General features: G+C 50.5%; 2 protein-coding genes and 1 non-coding gene across 5 annotated transcripts in view; 1 reads left to right on the plus strand and 2 right to left on the minus strand.

Annotated features, from left to right (window-relative positions):
- Zfhx2 (zinc finger homeobox 2) overlaps positions 1–14,580 on the plus strand; it is a 29,309-nt gene extending 14,729 nt beyond the window's left edge. Inside the window, exons 2-10 of one of the 2 annotated variants that reach the window (XM_074068327.1) lie at positions 1,290–3,358; positions 3,571–4,085; positions 4,630–4,870; positions 6,192–6,266; positions 6,673–6,731; positions 8,132–8,332; positions 8,855–8,981; positions 9,468–12,929; positions 13,189–14,580. In XM_074068327.1, the coding sequence (XP_073924428.1) occupies positions 1,339–3,358; positions 3,571–4,085; positions 4,630–4,870; positions 6,192–6,266; positions 6,673–6,731; positions 8,132–8,332; positions 8,855–8,981; positions 9,468–12,929; positions 13,189–14,168 (7,680 nt within the window). In that variant the 5' untranslated portion in view covers positions 1,290–1,338 and the 3' untranslated portion in view covers positions 14,169–14,580. Of the gene's footprint in view, positions 1–193; positions 3,359–3,570; positions 4,086–4,629; positions 4,871–6,191; positions 6,267–6,672; positions 6,732–8,131; positions 8,333–8,854; positions 8,982–9,467; positions 12,930–13,188 lie in introns of those variants that run through there. The other variant, XM_020187176.2, reaches the window with a different exon arrangement.
- Positions 1–22,532, minus strand: part of Thtpa (thiamine triphosphatase) — a 42,775-nt gene extending 20,243 nt beyond the window's left edge. For both annotated transcript variants that reach the window (XM_074068331.1, XM_074068330.1), the window contains exon 1: positions 21,679–22,532. The gene's annotated coding sequence lies outside the window, so the exon portion shown is untranslated. The remainder of the gene's footprint in view (positions 1–21,678) is intronic.
- A 2,764-nt stretch (positions 22,533–25,296) lies between these two features.
- LOC141421899 (U1 spliceosomal RNA) lies at positions 25,297–25,460 on the minus strand. The gene has a single exon (XR_012446589.1). It is a non-coding gene; the product is annotated as a U1 spliceosomal RNA (small nuclear RNA).

Consider the following 25,460-nt stretch of genomic DNA (forward strand, 5'->3'; position numbering starts at 1 on the left):
TGGGGGCTGGCAGAGTGGCACTCTACCACTTGAGCCACTCCCCCAGCCCTACTTTTTTATGTTGGGTTGTTGGTTTTTTTTTTTTTTTTTTGTGGTACTGGGGTTTGAACTCAGTGTCTACACAGTGAGCCATTCCACCAGCTATTTTTTGTGATGAGTTTTTTTGGAGGTAGGGTCTCATGAACTATTTGCCTGGGCTGGCTTGGAACCAGGTCTCTGCCACCTGAGTAGCTAGGATTACAGGTGTAAGCCACTGGTGCCTGGCATGTACTGGATATTTTTGGGATAGTGTCTCAAGAACTATTTTGTCAGGGGCTGGCTTTGAACCACAATCATCCTGATCTCTGCCTCCTAAGAAGCTAGGGCTCTCATTGGTGGGTTTTAAGCACAATGTAGTACAGATTTACAAAAAGACAATTATGATGCCTGAGATTTGTTTTAAAACAATATGTGAAAGATGGGAACTGGGGAGGATACAAATGAAACAAAACTAGTCATGAGTTGATGATTGATTGCTGAAGCTGGCTGGTGGGTAAAAAGGGTTTCCTTATACCAGTACATTTTATAAATGTTTGGCATTTTTCATAGTTGAGAATTAAAGATCATTCTGGCTGCTGGAGGGGACTAGGTTGGAGAGGGCAGTAATGGAAATGAGAGCTCAGTGTGGATGCAGTCTATTGAATTAGTTCAGGAAAGAAATGATAATGACTTGCCCATGATGGGGTTAGTGGGAAAAGAGGGTAAGGCAGGGTTTGACTGTGGAACTGGTTATGGGGAAGGACAAAAGAAAACATTTTTTTCTTTTGTTGGGACTGGGATTTGAACTCAGGGTTTCATACTTACAAAGCATGTGCTCTACTGCTTGAGCCACAACTCCAGTTCATTTTGCTCTGGATATTTTGGAGATGGGGGTCTCTCAAACTATTTGCTGGGGCTGGCCTCACCACGATCCTCCTGATCTCAGCCTCCCAAGTAGCTGGGATTACAGCTGTGTGCCATTGGCGCCCAGCAGCCGAGAGAAAGTTTTTAGGCTTTTAGCCTAAGCAACTGACAAATGATACTAACTTTTGAAACAGGCAAGATGGAGAGGAGCTAGTTCGGAGAGAAATAATGAGTTTTGGGACATGTTGATTTTGAAGCCTGTTAGACATGAAGTGAAGCTTCAAGTTGGCATGTGAGTGTCTGAGTCTGCTGCTCAGTGAAGAGGATGGGATTGGAGTACGTAGAGATTCAGTTTGGCTGGGATCCCTAAGACCTCACAGCACTGCAACCTCCATGTCTCCCTGCAGGATACTGGCTGTCACGCTGAAATGAACCCCCAGCACTACTCCGTCTACCATGGCCACTCTTAACTCAGCCTGCACCACTGGCACCATCCCTTCCCCTGGGCACAATGCCCCTTCCCCGCCTCCGGACAGCTCCTCCTCCAGCACCTCTGATATTGTCACCAAAGAGCCCCCTATTGCCCCCTCCACCTCTGAGACCATGAGGCCCTCAGAGCCTCTGGAATCCAGCTGTGGCCTCATTCCACCAAAGGAGATTGGGGAGCCCCAAGAAGAACCTAGTTGTGGTCATTTCCCGCCAAAGGACCTGGGGATAGAGAAGGACAAGGAGGAGGAGGAAGGGCTCCCTCCCATGGACCTAAACAACCACTTATTCTTTACAGCTGGCGGTGTGGCCTATCTAGTGGCCAAGCTGTCCCTGCCAGGCAGCAGTGAACTCCTGTTACCAAAGGGCTTCCCCTGGAATGAGGCGAGCATCAAAGAGCCCAACCTGCCCCTCCTTGCCCGCTCATCCCCCTCACACCTCACTGCCCTTCATATCCAACATGGCTTTGACCCAATCCAAGGCTTTAGCTCTTCTGACCAAATTCTGTCCCATGATACCTCAGTGCCATCTCCGGCTGCCTGTGAGGGAAGGGAAGGAGCCTTCTGGAGCTACCAGCTGGCTCCAAACCCACCCGGAGATCCCAAAGATGGCCCCCTGGGGAGCAGAGGGGAAGACCACAGAGCACTCTTCTGGCTCTGCCTTCTGTGCCGCCTGGGTTTCAGCAGGCCCCAGGCCTTTATGGGCCACACACAGTCTCACGGGGTGAAGTTAACCCCTGCCCAATACCAGGACCTGCCAGGCAACCCAGCTGTACTCCAGGAGGGAGACGAGGACTGTGTGGCCCTCATAAGCTTTCTGGAACCAAAACCCCTTACTCTCCCCCCTCTTAAAATACCCCTTGATAACAGCAGCACAGTGAGCATGGAGGCAAATGTACCCGAGACTGAGGACAGCTCCCCTGAGGCAGAAGTCCAGGCCCTTGTCCTCCCCACTGAAGAAGTCATGGCCCTCAGCCCACATTCCCCACCCACAACCCCAGCCACCTGGGACCCTAGCCCAACCCAAGCCAAAGAATCGCCCATAGCAGCAGGCGAGGCAGGGCCAGATTGGTTCTCTGAGGGGCAAGAAGAGGATGGAGGGCTCTGCCCCCCACTCAACCAAAGCTCACCCACCTCCAAGGAGGGGGGCACTCTCCCTGCTCCAGTGGGCTCCCTTGAAGACCCCAATGACCCACCCCAGCCCTACCGTCTGGCGGATGACTACACCCCAGCCCCTGCAGCCTTCCAGGGCCTCAGCTTATCCAGCCACATGTCCTTGCTACACTCACGCAATTCCTGTAAGACACTCAAGTGTCCCAAGTGCAACTGGCATTACAAGTACCAGCAGACCCTGGATGTGCACATGCGGGAAAAGCACCCTGAGAGCAATAGTCACTGCAGCTACTGTAGTGCTGGGGGAGCCCACCCCCGCCTCGCTCGCGGAGAGAGCTACAACTGTGGCTATAAGCCCTACCGTTGTGATGTCTGCAACTATTCCACCACCACCAAAGGCAACCTCAGCATCCACATGCAGTCTGACAAACACCTGGCCAACCTGCAAGGCTTTCAGGCTGGGCCTGGAGGGCAGGGTAGTCCCCCAGAGGCATCCCTCCCTCCCTCTACAGGGGACAAAGAACCCAAGACCAAATCATCCTGGCAGTGCAAGGTGTGTAGCTATGAGACAAACATCTCCCGCAACCTGCGCATCCATATGACCTCTGAGAAGCACATGCAAAATGTCCTAATGCTGCACCAGGGACTGCCGCTGGGTCTGCCACCTGGGCTGGTAGGGCCAGGACCTCCTCCCCCACCAGGGGCTACCCCTACCAACCCCCCTGAACTCTTTCAGTACTTTGGCCCCCAGGCCCTAGGGCAGCCTCAGACTCCTATGCCCAGCCCTGGGCTGAGGACAGACAAGCCCCTGGAAGCCCAGCTGCTTCTCAATGGTTTCCACCACCTTGGAGCACCTGCCCGCAAGTTCCCCACACCTGGTAAGCTCACTGACATTTGCTTCATCCCCTCTCCCCGGCAACTCCTCCAGGCCAAATTCTACTCCCTGCTTTTCCCCAAAGGCCAGTTCCCCATTTAGGTAACCATAATTCCCTCTGAGCTCTGCCCCCATTCATTATATCCCCTCTCCACAAAGCAAACTGACACTGCCTCTCATTTCTGCCTTGGACACTAATCCTTCTCTGGCCCTTAGCCCCTGGCAGCCTCTCCCCTGAGACTCACCTGCCTCCAAGTCAGCTCCTGGGCTCATCTGACGGCCAGACCACCTCACCACCCCCAGATGACAACACATCCCTGAAGGTGTTTCGCTGCCTAGTGTGCCAAGCCTTTAGCACAGACAGTCTGGAGCTGCTGCTCTACCACTGCAGTGTAGGCCGGAGCCTCCCAGAAGCCGAATGGAAGGAGGTGGCCGGTGACACCCACCGCTGCAAGCTGTGCTGCTACGGCACCCAGCTCAAGGCAAATTTCCAACTCCACCTCAAGACTGACAAACATGCTCAGAAGTACCAGTTGGCAGCCCACCTGCGGGAGGGGGGTGGGGCCATGGGCATTCCCTCCCCACTGTCCCTGGGGGATGGGGCCCCTTATGGTTCTGTCTCCCCCCTGCACCTGCGCTGCAACATCTGTGACTTTGAGTCCAACAGCAAGGAGAAGATGCAGCTGCATGCCCGGGGTTCAGCCCATGAAGAAAACAGCCAGATCTATAAGGTTAGGCTGCCGAAGGAGGAGACAGCAAAGAGGGGAGGGGACAGCAAAGAGGGGAAGAGAAAGAGATGGGGTGGAGAGAGGAGATTCAGAGTAAGGATGTGATGAAAAAACCCAGTGTGACAGAATTGAGGAAAAGGGAAGTATGTACCAGGGTAACAAAACTGTTTGGACAGACCTGGAAAAAGAGACCCCAAAGGATTATAGGTTCTGACAAAGTGAAACAAGACTTTATTCATCTCTTCTGGTGTTTGGGCTGGAAGGATGGATTCATGTTAGCTCAGTCCATCAAGTCATTTGGCAGTTCAGAGAATAGAACCAGATTCCATCTACATACTAGGAGAGGGTCCAAGATTGGTAGGAGACAAATTAGGAGAACAAGCAGTGATAGTCAGGTGACCAGTGAGGGAAAGGGAGGGGGCTCCAAGGGGTGGAAGGGCTGGGTAGGGAGGGAGATGCTGTTAGTCAGGCTCCCTTCGGGGAGGAAAAGTCCCCTGAGATCTGGTGTCCTTCCTGGGCCTTAGCCAGTTTCTTCCCATGGTTCTAGTTTCTGCTGGAAATGGAGGGAGCAGAGGCAGGAGCAGAGCTGGGGCTCTACCGCTGCCTGTTGTGTACCTGGGAGACACCGTCCCGCTTCGCTGTGCTGCAACACCTGCGTGCACCTGCCCACCGTGATGCCCAAGCCCAGAGGCGTCTGCAGCTGCTACAGAATGGTCCAACCACCGAGGAAGGACTCTTAGCGCTTCAGAGCATTCTGAGCTTCAGCCATGGGCAGCTCCGGACTCCTGGTGAGGAAGAGGGGACAGGAAAATAAGGACTTGGTAGGAGGGCAACAGGCTGCAGGGAACTGATGAGAAAGTGACACAAGAAGGAGAAAAGGGTCTGTGGGCCATCTATAGGAAGTAGAAAGAAGCTGTGAAGGGAAGAGAAGACAGGTTGGAGGCTCCAGGAACATAGGGGCTGCCCAGCAAGGAGGAAAAAAGAGGCTGCTGGAGGACAGAGAAGGGCAGGGACTTTACTGGGTGGAGAACAGAATAAGAAGGAAGGTAAAGATGAATCACCTGTTGATTCTGAGTAGTGACTAGAATCACTACTCAGTGGCTCCCCTGGGTGTTGGGGGTGGCAGGCTGGAATTTGTCAGGAAGGAAAGAGAATGTAGCAAAAAGAAAATAGAACCTGATTCATGCTGGACCAGGACTTACTGGAAGAAAATGGGAGCCGTGGGCATGATCTAGAGGCAGCAGGGATGGGAAGAGGCCTGACAAGCTTCCCAGCCTCTTCTGTCTCCTAGGAGGTCTTCAGCCCTAAGGCTGGGCTTAGAGTCCCCCTTAGGCAGCTGAGGTTGTACTAGCAGAGGCCGGGAACAGCCAGCCAGGCGCCATTGATCCAGAGGGTACAGGAGAAGAGCCTGGAAGGGGCTGTCAGAGGTGGGCATGGACAACCGGGCTTTGGAGAGGCCAGCAGTGGGCGAGGGTGAGGGCATGGGCAGCAGGAACCAGGAACAGGCAGCATTGACTGGTGCTAATTGAATTGCCAATATGCTGGCTGGAGTTAAGTGCTGGAGGGGCCCAGATCAATAGCTAACGATCCTGGCGCAGGGCTGAATGGAGTTAAGGAACTTTAACACTTTAATTAGGCTGCCACCGAAAATAAATTCCTACACATCTGTCAATTCTTACTTGAGTGGTAATCTCCTCTCACTGCTAGACCTGCCGCCTCCTGCTCACTACAACCACCACTTCCATTCAACCTCAGCTGCCTTCTTCAGTGCCCTTCCCACTACATTTTTGGGGCTCTCTGCTTCCAGGGTCAGTTAAGACAGGCAGCCAGTTTAGTCCAGTTTCTATTATTTACTACTGGACTTGTTCCTTTAAAAGGACAAGGGACCAGACTCACATAGATGATCTCTTGAGCCCTACTAGTTCGAATAATTAAATATTTAGTTCTAATAATTAAATATTTCTTTTCGGTGGCTTTTTGTCCTCTCCTGCCTTGTGATTCACCTGTCCACTTTCTTCGTTGACTGGCTGCTTGTCCTGCTTCCTCTGCTCTTATGTCCTCCCTTCCCTGATGTTTCACCTCGTTAAGCTGACTCTCCATCCTACACAGGGAAGGCTCCTGTTAACCCCTTAGCTGAGACACCTACCCCTGAGAAAGATGCCCAGAACAAGACAGAACAACTGGGTGAGTTGCTCCTCTGATCCATTTACCTTCTCCTCCCCTCAGTTCTCTTGGATATATTCTTGGATGTTCACAGGCCTGGCCTTGCAGAAATTCAAACACCCAGAAATTTCCTGAAGGAGCAAAATTGATCAAAGAAAGAGCTCATGAAGGGGACAGGAGGCCAAGCCACAGGAGCTTAAGCATTTCTGCCCTTTTTGAGGACTCAAACCTGGCCATCCTGCTAACTTGGAGTTGGCTTCTGCTGAGCCTCACCTGACCAGAGTTTCTAGTCCATTCCCCCATTCTCTCGAGTCTACCCCTACCTTGAAAGCACTCAGCTACAAATCATCTTAAGAGTTGGTGGGTGGGAGAGGCTTTGAAAGGGAGGAGGGCTGAGTCTCCTAATCTCCTCTCCTCTCACCCCCAGCTTCTGAAGAGGCAGAAAACAGGACTGACCCTTCCAGAGACAGTGCCAACCAGACCACGGTCAGAACTGGGGTAACTGGGACGAGCAGAGGCGGGTGTCTGGCTTTACTGAGATCAGCTTGCACTTTAAAGGCTTTTATCAAGCTTATGGTTTATTCCACTCAGAATACCACATGTGAAAAATCCCATCCAGAGTCAGTTACATATGTTCAGCACATAAAGAGTAGAACTGGCCCTGAGGGGTAAACATAGCAGGAGATGACAGGAAGGGATGGCAAGAATTTGAGGAAAGGTGAAGACAGAAACTATATCAAGGGGAGGACAGACTGAAGGTAGATGGAATAAGGAAGGGAGGAAAGAGTGAAGAAATGAAAGACAGAACTGTTCTGGTACCTCCTTCTTGAAGATAGAGGCACCAAGCAAATGACTCATCCTGACAGGAAGACCCACAAACCTATAAATCCCTAGGACTTAGACCTAGTGGACCAGGGAGTGGTTTGGCTTTGTACCGTGAAGTGTTGATTGTGAGTGGATTCTCAGCCCCTGGTCTTGAGATGCCATCCTGGGCCTCACAGCTTTCCAGATGCACTGCAATATGCAGTGGTGTCCCTGTCATCAGGTTCTCTTCCTCCTAACTCTTGTTCCCTCTAGCCAGTCTGTTACTAGTGTCTGTTCTAAGGACTGGGTACAGTAGAATGAATTCCTAGATTGCCTTTCTTGATGGCCATCATTGCCCTGACACACAGGCCTAGGCCAGTGTCAGGTGACAGAAGAGGAAGTAAGCCAAACTTGATCTGAGATGGCAAGCAAAATGCAGGCTGGACAGTTCAGGCAGTCAGATAACAACGGGCCTCTTGTGGCTCCACCCCTCTGGAGGTGTGGGCAAGGATGTGCTGAGGGCTAGGCCAGAATTTTCCTGGGCCACTGAGGGAGCTGTGGTGTTTAAATTAAGAAGAGGATTAAAAAGGAAAAGAAAGCGGCAGCAGCTGAGCCCGAAGGAGAACGAGCTGGCTTCTGAACAGAAAAGGTAGGGCCCTCTGCCATGTTCAAGAACCTTAGGGAGGCAGAGTGGGTAAGGACAAGGGGCCTCTGGCACCCAGGAGAAATGGAGGAACTTCACAGGGAAGACAGGCAGGATAGGCATAAATCTGGGGTAGAGGTAAGTACAGGGCCACCTGCCAGCTGGAGAATTGAGAAGGGGAGCAGAGACAGGAAAGGATGGAGGGAGAGACAAAAGGCAGGCAAGGCAGCAGCCTAAGTTAGGCCTTTGTCCCAGTCCATTGGAGAGCCAGCTTTTAGGACTGGGGCTAGAGGCTGGATGGGTTGAGATGCAGTCTTACCTGGCTTGCTCCTCCTAAATCAGTAGTTGGGGAAGTGCTGTGCTGAGGAATCCAAATGATTATTTGATGGTGGGTCCCCCTCCCTGACATCTTCCCCACCGCCCATATATTGCTCCCCAGGTATACTGCTGTCCATACTGCAGCTTCCTGAGCCCAGAATCTGACCAGGTGAAGACTCATACACTCTCCCAGCATGCTGTGCAGCCAAAATACAGGTGCCCACTGTGCCAGGAGCAGCTGGTAGGCCGGCCTGCCCTGCACTTCCACCTCAGCCACCTTCACAACGTGGTGCCCGAGTGTGTTGAGAAGCTGCTGCTTGTGGTGAGTACAGCCTGGGTGAGGAAGGTCCAGCAAGGCCCTGTCAGGGCCATGCAGGAGGGGAGGAAGAAATAAGGGCATTCAGACTAGAATATGTGCAGGCCATGGAGAATGTTGAAGAAAAGTAGCGTTTCAGACATTTGAAGTAGGATTTTAGAGTTGGGAGGATGCTCAGCACTGAGCTTGTCATAGCCACCTCAAATCCTGGATGAAACAACTATGCATTTCTCTCACTTCCATTAAATCCTGAGAGTTGTTTAACAGCAGGCACAGGCTTGCCAGGTGCCAAGGCCAGGGGGCCTTGGGATAAGATGACTTTCAGCCTAGAGAAGGAGGAAGCCAGCTGCCAGGCTCTCACTTTCATCTGTAGGAAAAACAACAGTTTGGTTGGAGATTGGTCCAGAAAGGAGGCTGGTTCCAAGGGACGGGAACTAGGCACAGGTATAGGTGCTGAGGAGATATGTCAGGAACAGCGCGAGGGGGCAGTGGATGGTGGTGAAGCTACTAGGATTTCTCACATTACAGGCCACAACTGTAGAGATGACCTTTATGACCAAAGTGCTGCCTGAGCCCACACTAAGCCTTTTGGAGGATGGCCCAGAACCCCCGACTCCTGGGCCAGAGCCTGCTCTCAGCAAAGACCAAGCAGCAGGTAAGGAAGGGGATAACACACCTCCCAAGGTGGCAGATAAGGGGACCTTGTCTCCGTGGACCAAGAAGGGCTGAAGATAACTAAAGCTAGGGTCAGTCATCCTGGATATTAAGTGGGTGGAGGCTGGCTTAAATACAATTCCCTGATCATTGCACCTTTTCTTTCCTTTTGTGCGGCATAGGATTTGAACTCAGGGCCTACACCTTGAGCCACTCCACCAGCCCTGTTTTGTGGTGGGTTTTTTTTGAGTTAGGTGCTCGCGAAATATTTGCCAGGGCTGGCTTTGAACCACAGTCCTTCAGATCTCTGCCTCCTGAATAGCTAGAATAACAGGCATGAGCCATCAGTGCCCAGCAACTACAAAATTCCCTCAGTTCTTTTTTGGTGATACTGGGGTTTGAACTCAGGGCCTTGCACTTGCTAGGCAGGCATTCTACCACTTAAGGCACTCAGCCAGCTCAATACATCCTCTTCTCTCTCCTGTAGAAGGCCCTAACCTGACCTCAGAAGCCAGCCCAGATCCTCTTTCTGAGCCTCTCCTGGTCCCAGTTGAGGCCCCAGACAAGCCCTCGGGAAGCCCTGATCAACCATCTTCTCCAGCCTTATCTCCAGGCCCTCGGCCTGACACCCAAACTGAAGAAGTGGCTCCTCCAACCACTGTAGCTGGAGAAGAAGAGGGGACCATGGGGGAGCCCCGCTCTGCAGAGCCAACCCCAGCTGACTCTCGCCACCCTCTGACCTATCGGAAAACCACCAACTTTGCCCTGGACAAGTTTCTTGACCCTGCTAGGCCCTATAAGTGCACTATATGTAAGGAGTCATTCACCCAGAAGAATATCCTCTTAGTTCATTATAATTCTGTCTCCCACCTTCATAAGATGAAGAAGGCTGCCATTGATCCCTCTGGCCCTGCCCGGGGAGAGGCTGGTGTCCCACCCACTGCCACTGCTGCCACAGACAAGCCCTTCAAATGCACAGTCTGTCGAGTTTCCTACAACCAGAGCTCCACCTTAGAGATTCACATGCGGTCAGTTCTGCATCAGACTCGCTCACGGGGGGCTAAGACCGATGCCAAGGCTGATGGCCCAGAGCGCAGCCAAGAAGAGCCCAAGGAAGGCGAGACTGAGGGGGAGGTGGGCACTGAGAAGAAGGTCCCCGAACCCAGTGGCTTCATATCTGGACTACCCTTCCTATCCCCACCTCCACCTTCCTTGGACCTGCACCGATTCCCAGCCCCCCTCTTTACCCCACCAGTCCTGCCCCCATTCCCTCTGGTGCCCGAATCACTGCTTAAGCTCCAGCAGCAGCAACTGCTCCTGCCCTTCTACCTACATGACCTCAAGGTGGGGCCCAAGGTGGCACTGGCTGGGCCTGCACCCATGCTGTCCCTGCCAACTGCCACACCGCCTCCCCTACCTCCAGCCCCCAAGACTGAGCTGGTTGGGCGAGAATGGGAGCGGCCCCCCATGGCCGAGGAGGGGAATGATGCAGGGCCCTCCTCACCACCCCACCCATCACCAAACGAGGCCGCCCGCACAGCAGCTAAAGCTCTCCTAGAAAACTTTGGCTTTGAACTGGTGATTCAGTACAATGAAGGGAAACAAGCTGTACCCCCTCCTCCAACACCCCCTCCCCTAGAGGCCTTGGGGGGTGGGGACAAACTGTCCTGTGGGGCCTGTGGGAAACTCTTCTCCAATATGCTTATCCTCAAGACACATGAGGAGCATGTTCACCGCCGCTTTCTGCCCTTTGAGGCTCTGAGCCGTTATGCTGCTCAGTTTCGCAAGAGCTATGACAGCCTATACCCACCCCCCGTGGAGCCCCCCAAGCCTCCTGATCGGTCTCTGGAGTCACCTGCTCCACAGATAGGCCCATCTTTCTTGGTCCCAGAGCCTGAAGCAGGGGGAACCCATACCCCTGAGGAGCGAAGCCGGGCAGGAGGACACTGGCCCCCAGAGGAGGAAGAGAGCTCCAGAGGGAATCTTCCTTCTCTAGTGCCTACAGGCCGAAGGTTCTCCAGAACCAAGTTCACAGAATTCCAGACCCAGGCCCTGCAGTCTTTCTTTGAGACCAGTGCCTACCCCAAGGATGGAGAGGTGGAAAGGCTTGCAAGTCTCTTGGGTCTAGCTAGCCGTGTGGTGGTAGTGTGGTTCCAGAATGCCCGCCAGAAAGCACGAAAAAATGCCTGCGAGGGTGGGCCTGTGCCAACGGGAGGAGGTGCTGGGGGAGCCTCTGGCTGTAGACGCTGCCATGCTACCTTCTCCTGTGTTTTTGAGTTGGTGCGGCACCTCAAGAAGTGTTATGATGACCAGACCCCTGAAGAGGAAGAAGAAGAAGCAGAGAGAGGGGAAGAAGAAGAAGAGGTGGAAGACGAAGAAGTAGAGGAAGAACAGAGCTTAGAACTCCCAGGACCTGAAGGCCCATCACCAGAACCTCCAGATGTGGAGGACCTGGGCCAAGCAGAAACAACAAAGCCAGGAGGCAAAGAGCCTGAAGGAAAGGCTCTACCCTCGCCTCCCCCAGCCCACACATGTGACCAGTGTGCCATTTCTTTCCCCAGCCAGGACCTCCTGACTAGTCACCGTGGACTTCATTTCCTGTCATCTGTACAGCCCACTGCTCCTCACCAACTCCTAGATCTGCCCTTGCTGGTGTTTGGTGAGCGAAACTCTCTGGTGACAGGCACTCCACCAGTGCCAGGGCCACCCCTCAAACGGAAGCATGAGGATGGCAGCCTATCCCCCACAGGCAGTGAAACAGGGGGTGGAGGGGAGGGTGAGCCCCCCCGTGACAAGCGCCTTCGCACTACTATCCTGCCTGAGCAGCTGGAAATCCTATACCGTTGGTACATGCAGGACTCCAACCCAACACGCAAGATGCTTGACTGCATCTCTGAGGAGGTGGGGCTCAAAAAGCGAGTAGTACAAGTCTGGTTCCAGAATACCAGAGCCCGGGAGAGGAAAGGCCAATTTCGAAGCACTCCTGGAAGTATGGCCAGTCCCACAGTCAAACCCACTTCTACACCCACCCCTGCACCCTTCCCCAAGTTCAACCTCCTATTGGGCAAAATAGATGATGGGACTGGGAGGGAGATCCCCAAGAGGGAAGCAGCTGCTTTTCCCTACCCTGCAGTCACCCCTGCTACTGGCTCTCTACCTTTCCTACCACCTGGGAAAGAGGCCACCACACCAACACCAGAGCCACCTCTACCTCTCCCACTGCCCAGTGAGGATGAGGGCCCTGAGGAGCCACCTAAAGCTTCTCCAGAGTGTGAGGCTTGCAGTCCATCTGCAGGAGACCTAAGTGATTCATCTGCTTCCAGCTTGGTTGAACCAGAGTCGCCAGGGGCTGGAGGGACAAATGGGGGAGCAGGAGGTGGGACTGGGGTTCCAGATGGAATGGGGCAGAGGCGCTACAGGACCCAGATGAGCAGCCTGCAACTGAAGATCATGAAAGCCTGCTATGAAGCCTATCGCACTCCCACCATGCAAGAGTGCGAGGTGCTGGGGGAAGAAATTGGACTGCCTAAGAGAGTCATTCAGGTCTGGTTCCAGAATGCTCGAGCCAAGGAAAAGAAGGCCAAACTGCAGGGAGCAGCCCTTGCAGGTAGTGGGGGCAGCAATGAGGGCCCCTTGGCAGCCCAGCGCACTGACTGCCCCTACTGTGATGTCAAGTATGATTTCTATGTCTCCTGTCGAGGCCATCTTTTTTCCCGCCAACATCTGGCCAAGCTCAAGGAGGCAGTCCGTGCCCAGCTGAAGAGTGAAAGCAAATGCTATGACTTGGCTCCAGCACCAGAGGCACCACCGGCTCCCAAGGCTCCACCTGCCACACCTGCTTCTGTGTCTCTTGGAGCTGCACCAACCCTGCCTCGCCTGGCCCCAGTCCTTTTGTCTGGAACAGCTCTGGCGCAGCCACCACTCAGTGGCTTAGCTTCTTTCAATTCAGGTGAGCTAGGGAGGTTGGGAGAAGCTGGACTTCAGAGAACATCCCCTCTAATAGTTTGTCTTTCCTTTTCCTTCTTTAGTCTTCCCACATTATCTCCTCCTGTGGCCTCCCTTGCTTCAGGCTCTTAGGGAAAGGAAGGAAGGGCACATAGAAGCTGGGCAGAGGGAAGGTTGAGTGTGTGACAGAAGTGGTCTGTAGCAGGAAGGTCACTTGGGAGCAGGAGATGGCTAATCCTTCATCACTCCTTTTATCTTCCTAGGTCCTGCAGCCACCTCAGGCCTCCTTGGTCTTGCCACTTCAGTTCTGCCTACTACCACAGTGGTCCAGACTACTGGTCCAGGCTGCCCCTTACCTCAGAGACCTGTGCCTGATGAAACCAACACCTCCACAGCAGGCACCACTGTCCCTGTCTCAGGCCCAGCTTCAGAGCCCTCGGGGGACAAGGTCTCTGGTGAGCGAAAGCCAATTGTAGCCCCTACCAACTCCTCCACTGATGCCCTCAAGAACCTCAAAGCATTGAAGGCCACTGTCCCAGCCCTGTTGGGGGGCCAGTTCCTGCCCTTTCCATTGCCTCCTGCAGGGGGAGCAGCACCACCAGCTGTCTTTGGCCCCCAGTTACAGGGGGCCTACTTCCAACAGCTCTATGGCATGAAGAAGGGGCTATTTCCCATGAACCCCGTGATACCTCAGACCCTCATTGGATTGCTCCCCAATTCCCTGCTCCAGCCACTGCCCCAGCCACTGGAACCCATGGCCACAGCACCTCCAAAGCCTCCTGAACTGCCCCCACCAGGGGAGGGGGAAACTGGTGAGGCTGACGAGCTGCTGACAGGCAGCACTGGCATCTCCACTGTGGATGTGACTCACCGCTACCTGTGCAGCCAGTGCAAGATGGCATTTGACGCAGAGGCTCCAGCTGCTGCCCACCAGAGAGCCTTCTGCTTCTTTGGGAGGGGATCTGGGGGCTCCATGCCCCCCCCAGTGCGGGTGCCCATCTGCACCTACCACTGCCTGGCATGTGAGGTGCTGCTGAGTGGGCGTGAAGCCCTGGCCTCCCACTTGCGCTCCTCGGCCCACAGGCGCAAAGCGGCCCCACCCCCAGGGGCCTCACCCATCACTGTCACCAACGCCACCACTGCTGCCACGGCTGCTGTGGCTTTTGCCAAAGAGGAAGCAAGATTACCTCACACGGACTCCAACCCAAAAACTACTACTACCTCTACACTTCTAGCTTTATAAACAGATAAACCAAGATGGGGAGAGGGGAGGGCCTCAGGGCTCCCTCATACCCCCAGGGGTGTCTGGTGGGAGCTCAGATCCCTCACCCCAACCTTTTGGCTCTGCCCACCTCATGGGAATCTTTTAATTCCCACCCTCAGTGGGCTTCACATACCCCACCTCCAGCAGAGTCCTGCCTCTTCCCCACCCCACAGACACTCTTTTCCTCATCTGAAGCTCCTTGCAGATGTAGCCCTTGGCATCCTAATTATTCATTCATGTCTGCCTACCACAGAAAAAAATCTGCCCTTTGTTCCCTTTTCCTTTCCTCCATGAATCCCCAGTCCTTCCCCCATAAACACACCACACAATTATGCTGTGTTATTCCACTGACTGAGAAAACACCAAAAAAAAAAAAAAAAGAAAAGAAAAATAAGAGAAAAGAAAACCCAAGACAAAAAGGGGGATAGAAAATAAACTGCCACTTCCCCTTCTTCCTATCCCCTTGTCTAGAGCACCATACTGCTCACAAACTTTCCAAAAACCCAGTCGGCTCTTAAGGTTGGAGCCTGGGATGGGCAGGGAGCCCACAAAACTAACCAAACCAGAGGCTGGCAGAGGGAGAATTTCACTCTCCCACACGTCTCCTTCCTAACCCTCAACTGACAGGAGGCCCCGTGGCCTGGACTCCAGGGGAAGCCGCCACCAGGAGGAAACCCCTCTGCCAACACCCATCCAGCACCCTGGGAATTGCAGTAACTTATTCTCAAAGGCTTTAAACACAGAGATCCTCTCAGCAGCCATGAGCCTGCCCCTTGTCTAGCCCTGCCAACGGGGAGGTTCAGCCTCCAGGGACCGGCGCTGCCCACCATGGAAAACCCAAAGTTTTGAAAAAACTGAAACACACACACACACCAAAAAATGAGAGCAAGAAAGAGAGAGTGTGTGCACATGCACATGAAAGAGAGATGGAGAGACCAGAGGAATGAGCTGAAGAAAAACATAAACTTGGAAAATACAGAAAAAAAAAAAAAAAAGAAAACTCCCATCAAACAAGTGGGTTTTGTTTTGTTTTGTTTTTTCCTATTTGTGTCATCCCCTTCCTCATTTTAAGTTACTTTAAACCTCCTTGGCTCTGGAAGACCAGATGTCTTTAACTCCTTGCTGGGGGTCTGGAGAACCTCACAGGACTGGAAGCGGTGCAGCCCTTCCCCTAGCTGTGCCCAGAGGCAGGGCTGGTAATGCTGAAAAGAGCCTGAACTCTGAGGGGAGACATGTCCTTGTCCCTTGAGTTGAGTATTTATCAAAACAAGTAATATCCCCTCATTCTCAGCTGTCAGAAGTCAGTGTTGCCCAAAGTATCTTAGCAGTCTCAAGAAGAAATGGGTAGAGGGGCAGTTTTGTTTTTGAAATCAAGGTATGCATCCCTTTCACCTACCATCATATCTTCTCATTTACTTTTCCCACAAACCTACTTTTTTCCTCCCTTGTGGCCCTGTTGCATTTCTGGACCCTTCTTGAACCTCCTTTCCTTTGCAGAGTCCCTTGTTCCCCAACTGCTTTTCCTCTCCCTTATCCTCTGTCCTTACTCCTGTTCCCTCCAGTCCACCAGCCTCTTCATTAAGCAGCAGCTGCTGGAGGGAGCCCCAAGAAGAGGACCTGTCTGTGAGGCCAGAAGGGATAGGTAGGAAAGAGGATGACTGAAGCACAAGGTGAACCTTTGATAGGTGCTCTTACCAGGGGAGACAACAGAAGAGGCATACCCTCACTGCCTCAGTAACCATTAGGGGATAATTTTGGCAACTTCAAAATCCAGCAAAAGTGGCACAGGGTAGATTAGTAGGTGTTTTATTTCATGAAGAGAAACCTGCAAAATTTCCCATGTCCTCCAGATATTTTGTTCTACTCCCCTATCCTTGAGATTTCTCTCCTCAGACTGCTTCCACTACTGCTATCCATTTAATGCTCACACACAAGTCAGCAAGCCCTGGGACTTAGGCTTTCCAGTCTCTCAGTCAGCTGCTCTGTGAACTTATTAATACTGAAGCAGTGGCTTATGTGCAGAAAAGGGAGAAGGGGGAGAAAAAATTCAGTTCAGTCCCTAGTCCCCACATACTCTGTGAATTTCACTTCCTGCCCTATTCATTTTGAAAATTAAAAACTCCCAACTCCAGCCAATTGTGGGCAGGATAGAACTAGTTACTCTGTTGATACCAAAAATGCCAGTTACAAATGTAGGCAATGGGAGGGAAAATGACCCACTAGTCTGGCGCTTGCTGCCACCCTTCTTTTCCTGCCTCTCAGCATCTCTCTTGCACCCCTCCCTCCCTGTCCTTTTCTCTCTCCTGTTGAAATTCTATGTATAAAACTATTTTCTTAGTAGCATGTGTATGAGGAAAGAAGCTTTTTCCATTTTGTGCTTTCTGGGAATGTGACTTGTGTATAAAAGTTGAAAACAAAACAAAAAAATGAGAAAAAGAAACATTTTAAAGAAAACCTTGGCAAACATCTGGTATGAGATGATTAGAGAGCTAGTGTCATACATTTTAGGAACTTAGATCCAGGACAGGTTCGCTTTAGCTTGAACTATGAATGTTTTCATCAAGAGTTAACATAGTCAGAAATCCCTCCTCCTCCTCATGCCTTCTAACACCTAACACCCAAATACCCACCCAAAAACTATTGTATACTCACAATAGTAGATAGGAACTGACTGAGCAATTGTACTTACCCAGAATTTTGGGAGCAAAAAAGCCTGACTAACTCTTCTGAAAGGTTAGTCAACATGCTTTTTGGGGGTATACCATTCCACATTTCCAGTGGCTAGAAGCATTCTTCCCCAAACCCTTTCTTACAGCAGATGTCCTTAGCAGTAGCACTACTGTTTCAGAGAGCAATGCATGATGGTGGTTGTAGAGGACAGAAAGCAAAGTCAGCACAGCCTTATGCAAAATGCTACAGTGACTGCCAAGTCACCAGGATCCTATGGAGTAACAGACTGAAGTCAAGCACCTGGCAGAGCAACACCTAGAAGTACCCACTAACACACACCCCATCTATAAAGTAAGCCTGAATAAATGGCTTAAAAGATTAGTCTCCATGGCTTGGGACAAAGTACTAGGGTTTCTAACATACATGGTCCTAAAAAAGCACCCAAGTTTAGGTCCCTATTTATTGCTAGGGTCATTACTAGGAGGCAGGAGGTATAAATGATCTTATAGGTCTTTGCTGTAAACCAGAACCTGTGTGAGGATGTCTTAAGGTGCTGAATTCTCAACTAGGAACATAACAAAATCTGAAAGAACATAAGAAAATCTGAAGCCTTATTGACTGAATGGGGCACTGGGGGACCACAGAAAGTAACCTGTTCTTACCCCCCCCCCTTTATCCCTGACATGTACTTACAAAAGCATGTATAAAAACCAAAAAAGCCAATTATTCCAGGCATAATAGTACCCACCTGCTGTATTTGTTCCCTATTCACTTTGGGGACTTTCAGACCCAGATCACTGTTTCCCTAAATCTCCACCACTCTGATCTATATTAAGGCATTTGCTCATCCAATCATTCACCCCTACAACAATATTAAGACCTAAAACACAAAAGTTATGTGTATATAACTGCGCCAGCAGAAAAAGCAAGCCCACCTTTAGAAAAAGCAGCAGACCCATGCCAAGAGGTATTTATATCTACAGGGATACAAACAAATGCCAGCAAGGATGGCACTCCTTAGGCATATACATGGAACAAGGAACATGCCCCAAGACCGTAACTTTTACTCCTGTAAGCAGAAACACTCTTTAATACATGCTAATTTTCCTCACATAAAAATAGGTAAGGGGCTGGAGGTATGACTCAAGGGGTATAGAGCCTTTATAGTAAGGATGAAGCCCTGAGTTCAAACCCCAGTACCACCAAAAAAAAAAAAAATGACGATGAAGAAGGAGGAGAAGGAGAAAAAGAACAAGTAAAATGTCATCAGTATCAGTTAATGCTGAAGATTAACTTGTGGGGAAAGGGATTTAAATGACTAGATTCCAGGGAGGGGAGAGGTAGAAATCAGGAGGAAACTTTTGATAAAACTCTTCTATCACTCTGAAACTTGGTAAACTGGGGTGGCACCCTATGTTACAAGAAAAGACTGATTTGGTGCGGGGGGCGTATCTCTCAGAAATGAGTAAGCATGAAGGAGTCATTTCTGGAGGATTGATTTAGGAAGTAATTCCCTAGTACTAAGAAAGTGTTGCTACAAAAAAGAAGGGCAGTTTATGCAGCATCAGGGTCTATGGGATTACAGGTTGGATACAATATAAAGAGATGAAAGAAAATTTGAGAAACCAGAGGCCAGTGATTCACACCTGTAATCCTAGCTACTTGAGAGGCTGAGATCAGGAGAATCACAGTTCAAAGCCATCCTGGACATAGTTCACAAGACACCATCTCTAAAATAACCAGAGCAAAATGGACTGGAGGTGTGTGGGTCAAGCAGTAGAGTGCCTGCTTTGTGAGCACCTGCTTTGCAAGTGCAAAACCCTGAGTTCAAACTCCAGTTCCAGTACATAAATAAATAAATATTTTAAGAGTGTACATATGTAGAAGACACTCCATCGAGTTTGGGGAATATGAGAATATGAGAATAATCCTAAGAGACTTGTCACTGGGTGACAAAACTAGGTGACTCAATCGTGTGACCACCCAGTGACTCTCTCTCATACAGACTAACCATCCAGTCCTCCAGTCAAAGTATAGAAATGTAGTAAATGTCATTTCCCCATCAGTAGTCTGAGTCCTGGTGTTTCTTTCAACAGCCTCAGAGGTGTCTGGATAGAAGCTAGTGGAGAAGCAGGCTAAGTAATTATAGTTGGAACAGAAAGAAGCTGAGCCTGTCTAAGGAGGGAGACAAGTCATACAGCCTTACCTAACTGTATGCAAGTCTTACCCAATGGCTAAAACACAGAAATGAATAATTGGCTGGGGCTCAGCATTGCCCCACATCTAGTCCTCCCCTCATATCACTCTGCATCATGTCTTCTCAATTGTACTTGAAGAATGCTCACAATGGGCTCACTTTTAGATATCTCCACCAAATGCTCAAACAGTGCAGCATCTGCAATCTGCTGAGTGTTGACAGCAAGCTTGGCCCTGTACTCTGCTGACCCCTACTTCACTACTCAGGATCCAAGCTTTCCGCAAGACATGTGACTAGGACCTGTCCTCTGCCTCACCACAAAATCCACACTGTTCTCACTGGACCACAAAAAACAATCTAGCCTCTTGGTTCTCAATGGTTAAGATTTCAGAAACACATGGGCAGACAGTCATCAGAACCTGGGGACAAAAGGAAGAGTGACTTTGAAAGTATTTTCAAAGGGTTTCTTCTGTGATAAATACTGCCAATGATAATCATTGTTCTAACGAGTTACATGTACCTAACTGCACATTACAATCCCTCCTTTTCTGCATACTCTCCCCACAACACACACATATATCCCACAATACAAATATCCTAAGCGTGACAGCACAAAAACATGAATATGGTTGAGGAAGAAGGGAGAAACAAAGGTAAGGGAAATCAGACTAGATCAACTGTCCTACAAGGTAAATGCCATTTCTTAGAACAGTGTTTCTCAAAGTTCATTCACCTGTATCATGGTTGCCTGAGTCTTGTTTAAAATGCTCATTTCTAGACCACACCTCACAGCAACTGAATCAGAAACTCCTGCTGAACAGCTCTATCTTCTCTGGAGGTTGAGAACCACTGGTCTAGACAGCTCAGCACCATATACATCTGTGACCTGCCCCAGCTTTCGAGTCCCCAAGACCAAGAGCAATCCTGCTACATCAAGGGCTCTCACAAAGGAGCCTAGTATCCTCTCAGATCTTTTCTTTCTTCCTTCAATGATAGGAATTGAACCCAGGGCCTCATACATGCTAGGCAGATGTTCTACCACTGACCTATATCTATTCTACTTTTTTTCCCCTCTTCACTTCAGATCTGTCTTCTTCATTACCAGGACATCACCCCCCAACACACACACCCCTTCCAACCCATTGGAAATCTGATGGTATCTTCTGCTTATGGTGGCTGTGCCTAAACAGGAGAAAAGACTGATAAACTGTCCACTCACCCCCTTGGCTGAGTGTCTCCTACTTTGTTTTCTAGTGTGGAAACATCCTTGCTTCTTCTGAAACTGCCATCCACTTCCACAAATGTTGAAATCAGAACTACCCCAGCACGGGTAAAGAATGGCTTATGTCCCCTGGCTCACTCCAAGAGCCATCTAGTTTCCCCCTTGACATCACACAGAACCAAACTCTCTACCACAAGGTCTTCCAGGTCACAGACTACTGCCTCTGGCTACTCAGGAATCAGGGAAAGCCAAGCCTACTAGAGTAAGGTTAAGTTCTGTAGTGGCTGATTTGTGTGAGTACAGATGCTGGAGATTCTCCTCAGGGGTCTTCCCCGTTACCAGCATTCATTGTCAATCTAGGAATAGATTTCAAAGATAGGGAAATTTATCCAACTCTATTTGGAGTGCCATTGAGAAATTCCTAAACACAAAATCTCCTTGCAATCTTTCTGGAAGGATGAGTCCCAGAAGCCTTTGTTTTCCTAACACTTTGCTTACCTCTCTAGGTCTAGAGTACTTCTCTGTCTTTGTAGGACAGTTATTGAATGTGAGCCTCTTAACAAAGGAGAATGAACTGATTCATCTCAACCACTGTTTGGTCAATCACAAAGAAAAAACACCCCACTACTCAACAGCAAGGCCCTTCCTTCTTAATTCCTTCTAATCTCTTTTGGTACCATATTAATGACAACACAGCTGGTGTGCCTCTCTCCAGGCTCTCTTTTCACCCTCCTAGGATGTTTATGTATCCTTGTTGCCCAGAGAGATATAAAGTTCACTGGCCATGAATGTGACTGCAGCCCATGCCCTTGTCCCTCTGTGCTCTAGTTTCCCTTTGCATAGCTGCTCACAGTGTAGTACCATCTAAATCCCCTTCCTGGGGTTAGTGAAGGTAGGAGGGAGTGGGATGTCCAGTTGGGAAGACAGCAGTGTTGAGGTATTCTAGAGAGCACTGGCTCAGCCCAGCTGTTAAGGGCAGCCTCTCATGCTACTTCCCAGTACAGAGCTCCACCCAATGCCTGGCTTTCCTATGTACAAGGCCACTTTCCCGCACTGCCGCCAAGTGGCGTCATGAGCATGCTTGGCGGCTTTGGGTTTGCCGCAGTGCCAGGATCTGAGATACTGTTCACATGCCAGTGCAGCACTGCCAAGCGTGGCAGCATGTAGTTGGTTGGGTGCCAAGCAGCAGGACCCAGGTGGTGATGGAAAGATGAAAGAGAGTTGAGGCAAAGGGAGGGGGAGGAGAGGGAGGCACCAGGGGAAAAAAACCAGACACCTCACTTGTTAAGAGTGGAGAATCCAAATGGGATCCACAAAAGGTGTCCTTCCCATTCCAGAGCCCAGCTCAGCAAGCAAGCCCTTCCCTCCCCATGACGCCCGCAACAGTGGCACATACAGACCCGGCTAGAGGATATGGCCATTTTCAGTGCAGAACTGGCTGGAGGCCAGGCAGGACTGCCAGCAGCTCTCCACTCTTCTTCCTTGGGATCTTAGCAATGGTGCGCTTCCTCCTTTGTGTCCTCATGCTGCTCTCCGTCTGTCGTTCCAGTCCCCATGCCTAAGAGGGAATGGGAAGAAAGTCCTGGCAGAAAAAAGTCTATTCTCCCAAAATAAAGCCTCCCCTATCTATCTCACCTCCCCCCTTCTCACTTCTGGCACAGCAACTCTCTCAACCAAATTGGCAGGAGGCACTATCAGCCTCCCCTATTCCATACAATACCAAAGCCAGTGCCAGTCTCTATAGGCAGAGCCAGCATCTCCCCAACTCACACCCCAGTCCTTTTGCTGTCTCCTTCAGTGTTATGACAAAGGGCCACATTGTCAGACCAAACAAGTTCTCCCTGGGTAGTGGTGGGACAATCCCTTCTCCCTGGCTCTTGATTCTTTCCTGGTACTTCCCTATCTACCCTCTTTACCACTTCACTTCCCAAGCTGGAACAGACTAACCACCTCATAGTCCAACCATTTCTCAAGACTGAGACTCTAGAGGGATAACAAAAACAGCAACACATTCCTGTCCCTCCTCCCCATGCCCTGGGCTCTCCATTGCCCATAGCTCCTACACTGGGTCCTGGCCTGACAGATATGATGCCAACAGCCCCTGTGTACCGCACCTTTTCTCTCAAAGCACAGGGACTCCTGTCACTGCCCCCTCCATTCGCCGCCACCCATCTCTGTAGGTACAAGGGTGGCAGCTGCAGTGCCAATGCCCGCAATCAGCATGAAGCATCTCATGCACCCTCTTCTCCCCTCCCAGGCCCCATACCTCTCCCCTCTTCTTCCACTCCAATCCTCTGTCCTTCTGGTTGGACACTAGGTTGGCAACCGCAATGCCAACCCCCACCCATGCCCAGGAGGCTCACATACAGCACACATTTATGCGTACATGTACATGCGCGCGCACACACGCATACACACACGGCCCCATGAGTGCCAGGCAGCGGTGGCAGACACACAGCAATGCATAGTGACTGGTACCCGAGGAGGCAGCCAGATTCGGCACCTGATCCAGCACCCGTTTGGGACTGGGTGGGTAGGCGGGCAGGCGGAGGGGTGATGGAGGCAGACGATGGCCCTAGGTTGGCAGCCGATGGAGCTGAGAGAATGGAGGGAACAGATGCTCTTTGCCCAGCCTCCCTCCCTCTCCCTTCCTGAGATCAGTGCCAAGCTGGGGGGATGGGAAGAGGGGAGAATGGGGGAAGGGTGGCATTTGGAGAGCTGGCAGGCGGGGAGAAGCTGGGTCCGCCCAGGCTGGGCAGTGCCGGCACTGGCTGCCGCCTCTCCACTCTGCCATCTGTCTTGCTCTTCTCCCCACCCCCTTTCTCTCTTTTTCTCTTTTTCTCTCTCTCCACAGCAAAATGAGAAAAGGAAAACAGGGTCCTCATTCTACCCACCCCCAACCTCTGCAAGCCCCCCTTTTTCCCCCACAACTCACCACACCATACCACCACCAAGCCATCTGTGCTCTCTCCTCTTGGCTCAGTCACCTTCTTTCACTTGCCTTCGCCCTCACGCCAAAACAGGTGTAATTTGAATATATATATACACATATATATATATATATATATATATATGTGTATATAGATATACACACACACACACACATATGTATATGTGTGTATATATACGTGTGTGTGTGTGTGTATATCTATATACACACACATATTTTTTTTTAAAAAGGCAACTTAAAAGAAAAACTATTTTCTTTGGAATGTCCTGTGCTTCGGAGTCTGGGTCCTCAGTGCCAATATTTATGGCAGGCAGAGGGAGGGGACTCTGTCCTCAGCTGGTGCCCATGAATCCCATGCCAGGGAGGAGGGGTGGCTGGGGTGGGGTGGGGGTGGGGTGGGGTATCGAGAGAGCTCTCTTCTCTCTGCGCCTGTGGTTGTTGCTTTTTTTTTTTCTGCTCTTCCACTTCCGGAGCAGATTCAAATAGATCTAGAGCCTTCCCCACCCCCAGTCCCATAGCCCCAGTTCCCAGGGCCCCTATGCCCTTCTCTCTGCTTTTGATTTTATTCCTCCAACACCCTTTCCGGTTTTGTGTGTGTATGTGTGCATGCGTATGAGTGTGTTTGCATCCATGGCAGTGGGCACCGTGCCAGCCACTGCACAGCCATCTGCAATGCCTTCTGCAGCCTTGGCTACTTCTCCCTGCCACCTCCAGCCCCCAACCCCCTGAACCTCAGCTCCCTACCCCCAATCCCCAATCAGTAATTAGCTACTGAATTAATTAAATTCTGAATGCTAATTAACATTCCTACAGGGCAGGCTGCCAGGCTGTGGGACAGAGGGGATGAGAAGTGGAGATTGGAAGGCAGGGAGAAAGGAGAGCCTGTCTGCTTAGAACACTGGAGAGACAGAAGAAACCCAAAGGTGGGATGAAGGAAAAAAGAGGGCAGAGTGGCAAAGAACAGGCCAGGGCAAGAGGGGACTGGCATGGAGAATGGATGTAAAAACTGTTTGAGGTTCAAGTAAGTCTAACACACCCTTTCTCATCCAAGTAGTACACAGTTAATTCCTTGTCTGAAAGTTCACCTCTGTCCCAGCCTAACCCAGCCTAGGCTAGGAGATTCTGACACTGTTTTTCTTTCTTTTATAAACAAACAGGATTCAAGGAATGGTTCAAATGGTAGAGTACCTGTCTAGCAAGAGCAAGGCCCTGAGTTCAAACCCCAGTACAGTCAAAAAGGAAGGGAGGGAGGAAAATTCATTTGGAAACACAAGAGACCACGAATAGCCAAGGCAATACTCAGCAAAAAGAACAATGCTGGAGGTATCACAATACCTGACTTCAAACTATACTACAAAGCAATAGCAATAAAAACAGCATGGTACTGGCACAAAAAAAGGAAGGGAGGGAGGAAAGAAAGAAAGAGGGAGGGAGGGAGGGAGGGAAGGAGGGGAGGAAAAACCAATCCCAAATCATAGTCAACAGTGCCTAAGTGTCAACTAGTCACACTGACCCTCAGATCAGGTCACCAAGGAAAGACTCAGCTCAAAGGTTGACTTGCCCTTTTCTACCCCTCTGTCAAGGCAAAAATGTCAGTTCAATAGGAATTTAAAACTGGCAGACAATGCTAGTGCTACCTGAATGGCTGCCTTAGGAAGTTCATGACAAAACCCTGCCTGACTTAGGGAATTCAGGATAGGAAAGTGGACACTCCCACCTAGTTGGAAGGTCAAGAATTTGGAAAAACAGGGGCTGGTAGAGTGGTTCAAGTTGTACAGCCACTAGCAAGCATGAGGCCCTGAGTTCAAACACCAGTGCCACCAAAAAAAAAAAAAAATTTAGAAAACCAAGTAAGAGCCATCCAACTTTGAGCTGTTATTATTGTTTTCAAAGAAAGAGATGTCAGTATAGTGAAACTTCTTTCTGGAGCACTCTATAAAGCATTAATCTGATTAATGCTCCAAAAAAGAAGAGGATCCCCCCCTGATCAGTTTGGGATATACTGTATATTCTCTCTTAGGAGATTCACAACACACATTAGTTTTTTTTTTTTTTTTTTTTTTTTTTTTAGGGGAGAGTGTGAATGCAGTTCCCCACTACCACAAATTATGCAGTCAAGTTTCCCACATTTGGGGAAATCGCAGGGGTCAGCACATCCAGAGTGCAATGGATAAGCCTCACCCTGGGAAAACCACCTTCATGATCATGGTATCTCCCCTGCCAGGTAAGTAT

The sequence above is a fragment of the Castor canadensis genome, chromosome 3, assembly GCF_047511655.1.
Source record: "Castor canadensis chromosome 3, mCasCan1.hap1v2, whole genome shotgun sequence".
Classification (NCBI taxonomy): domain Eukaryota; kingdom Metazoa; phylum Chordata; class Mammalia; order Rodentia; family Castoridae; genus Castor; species Castor canadensis.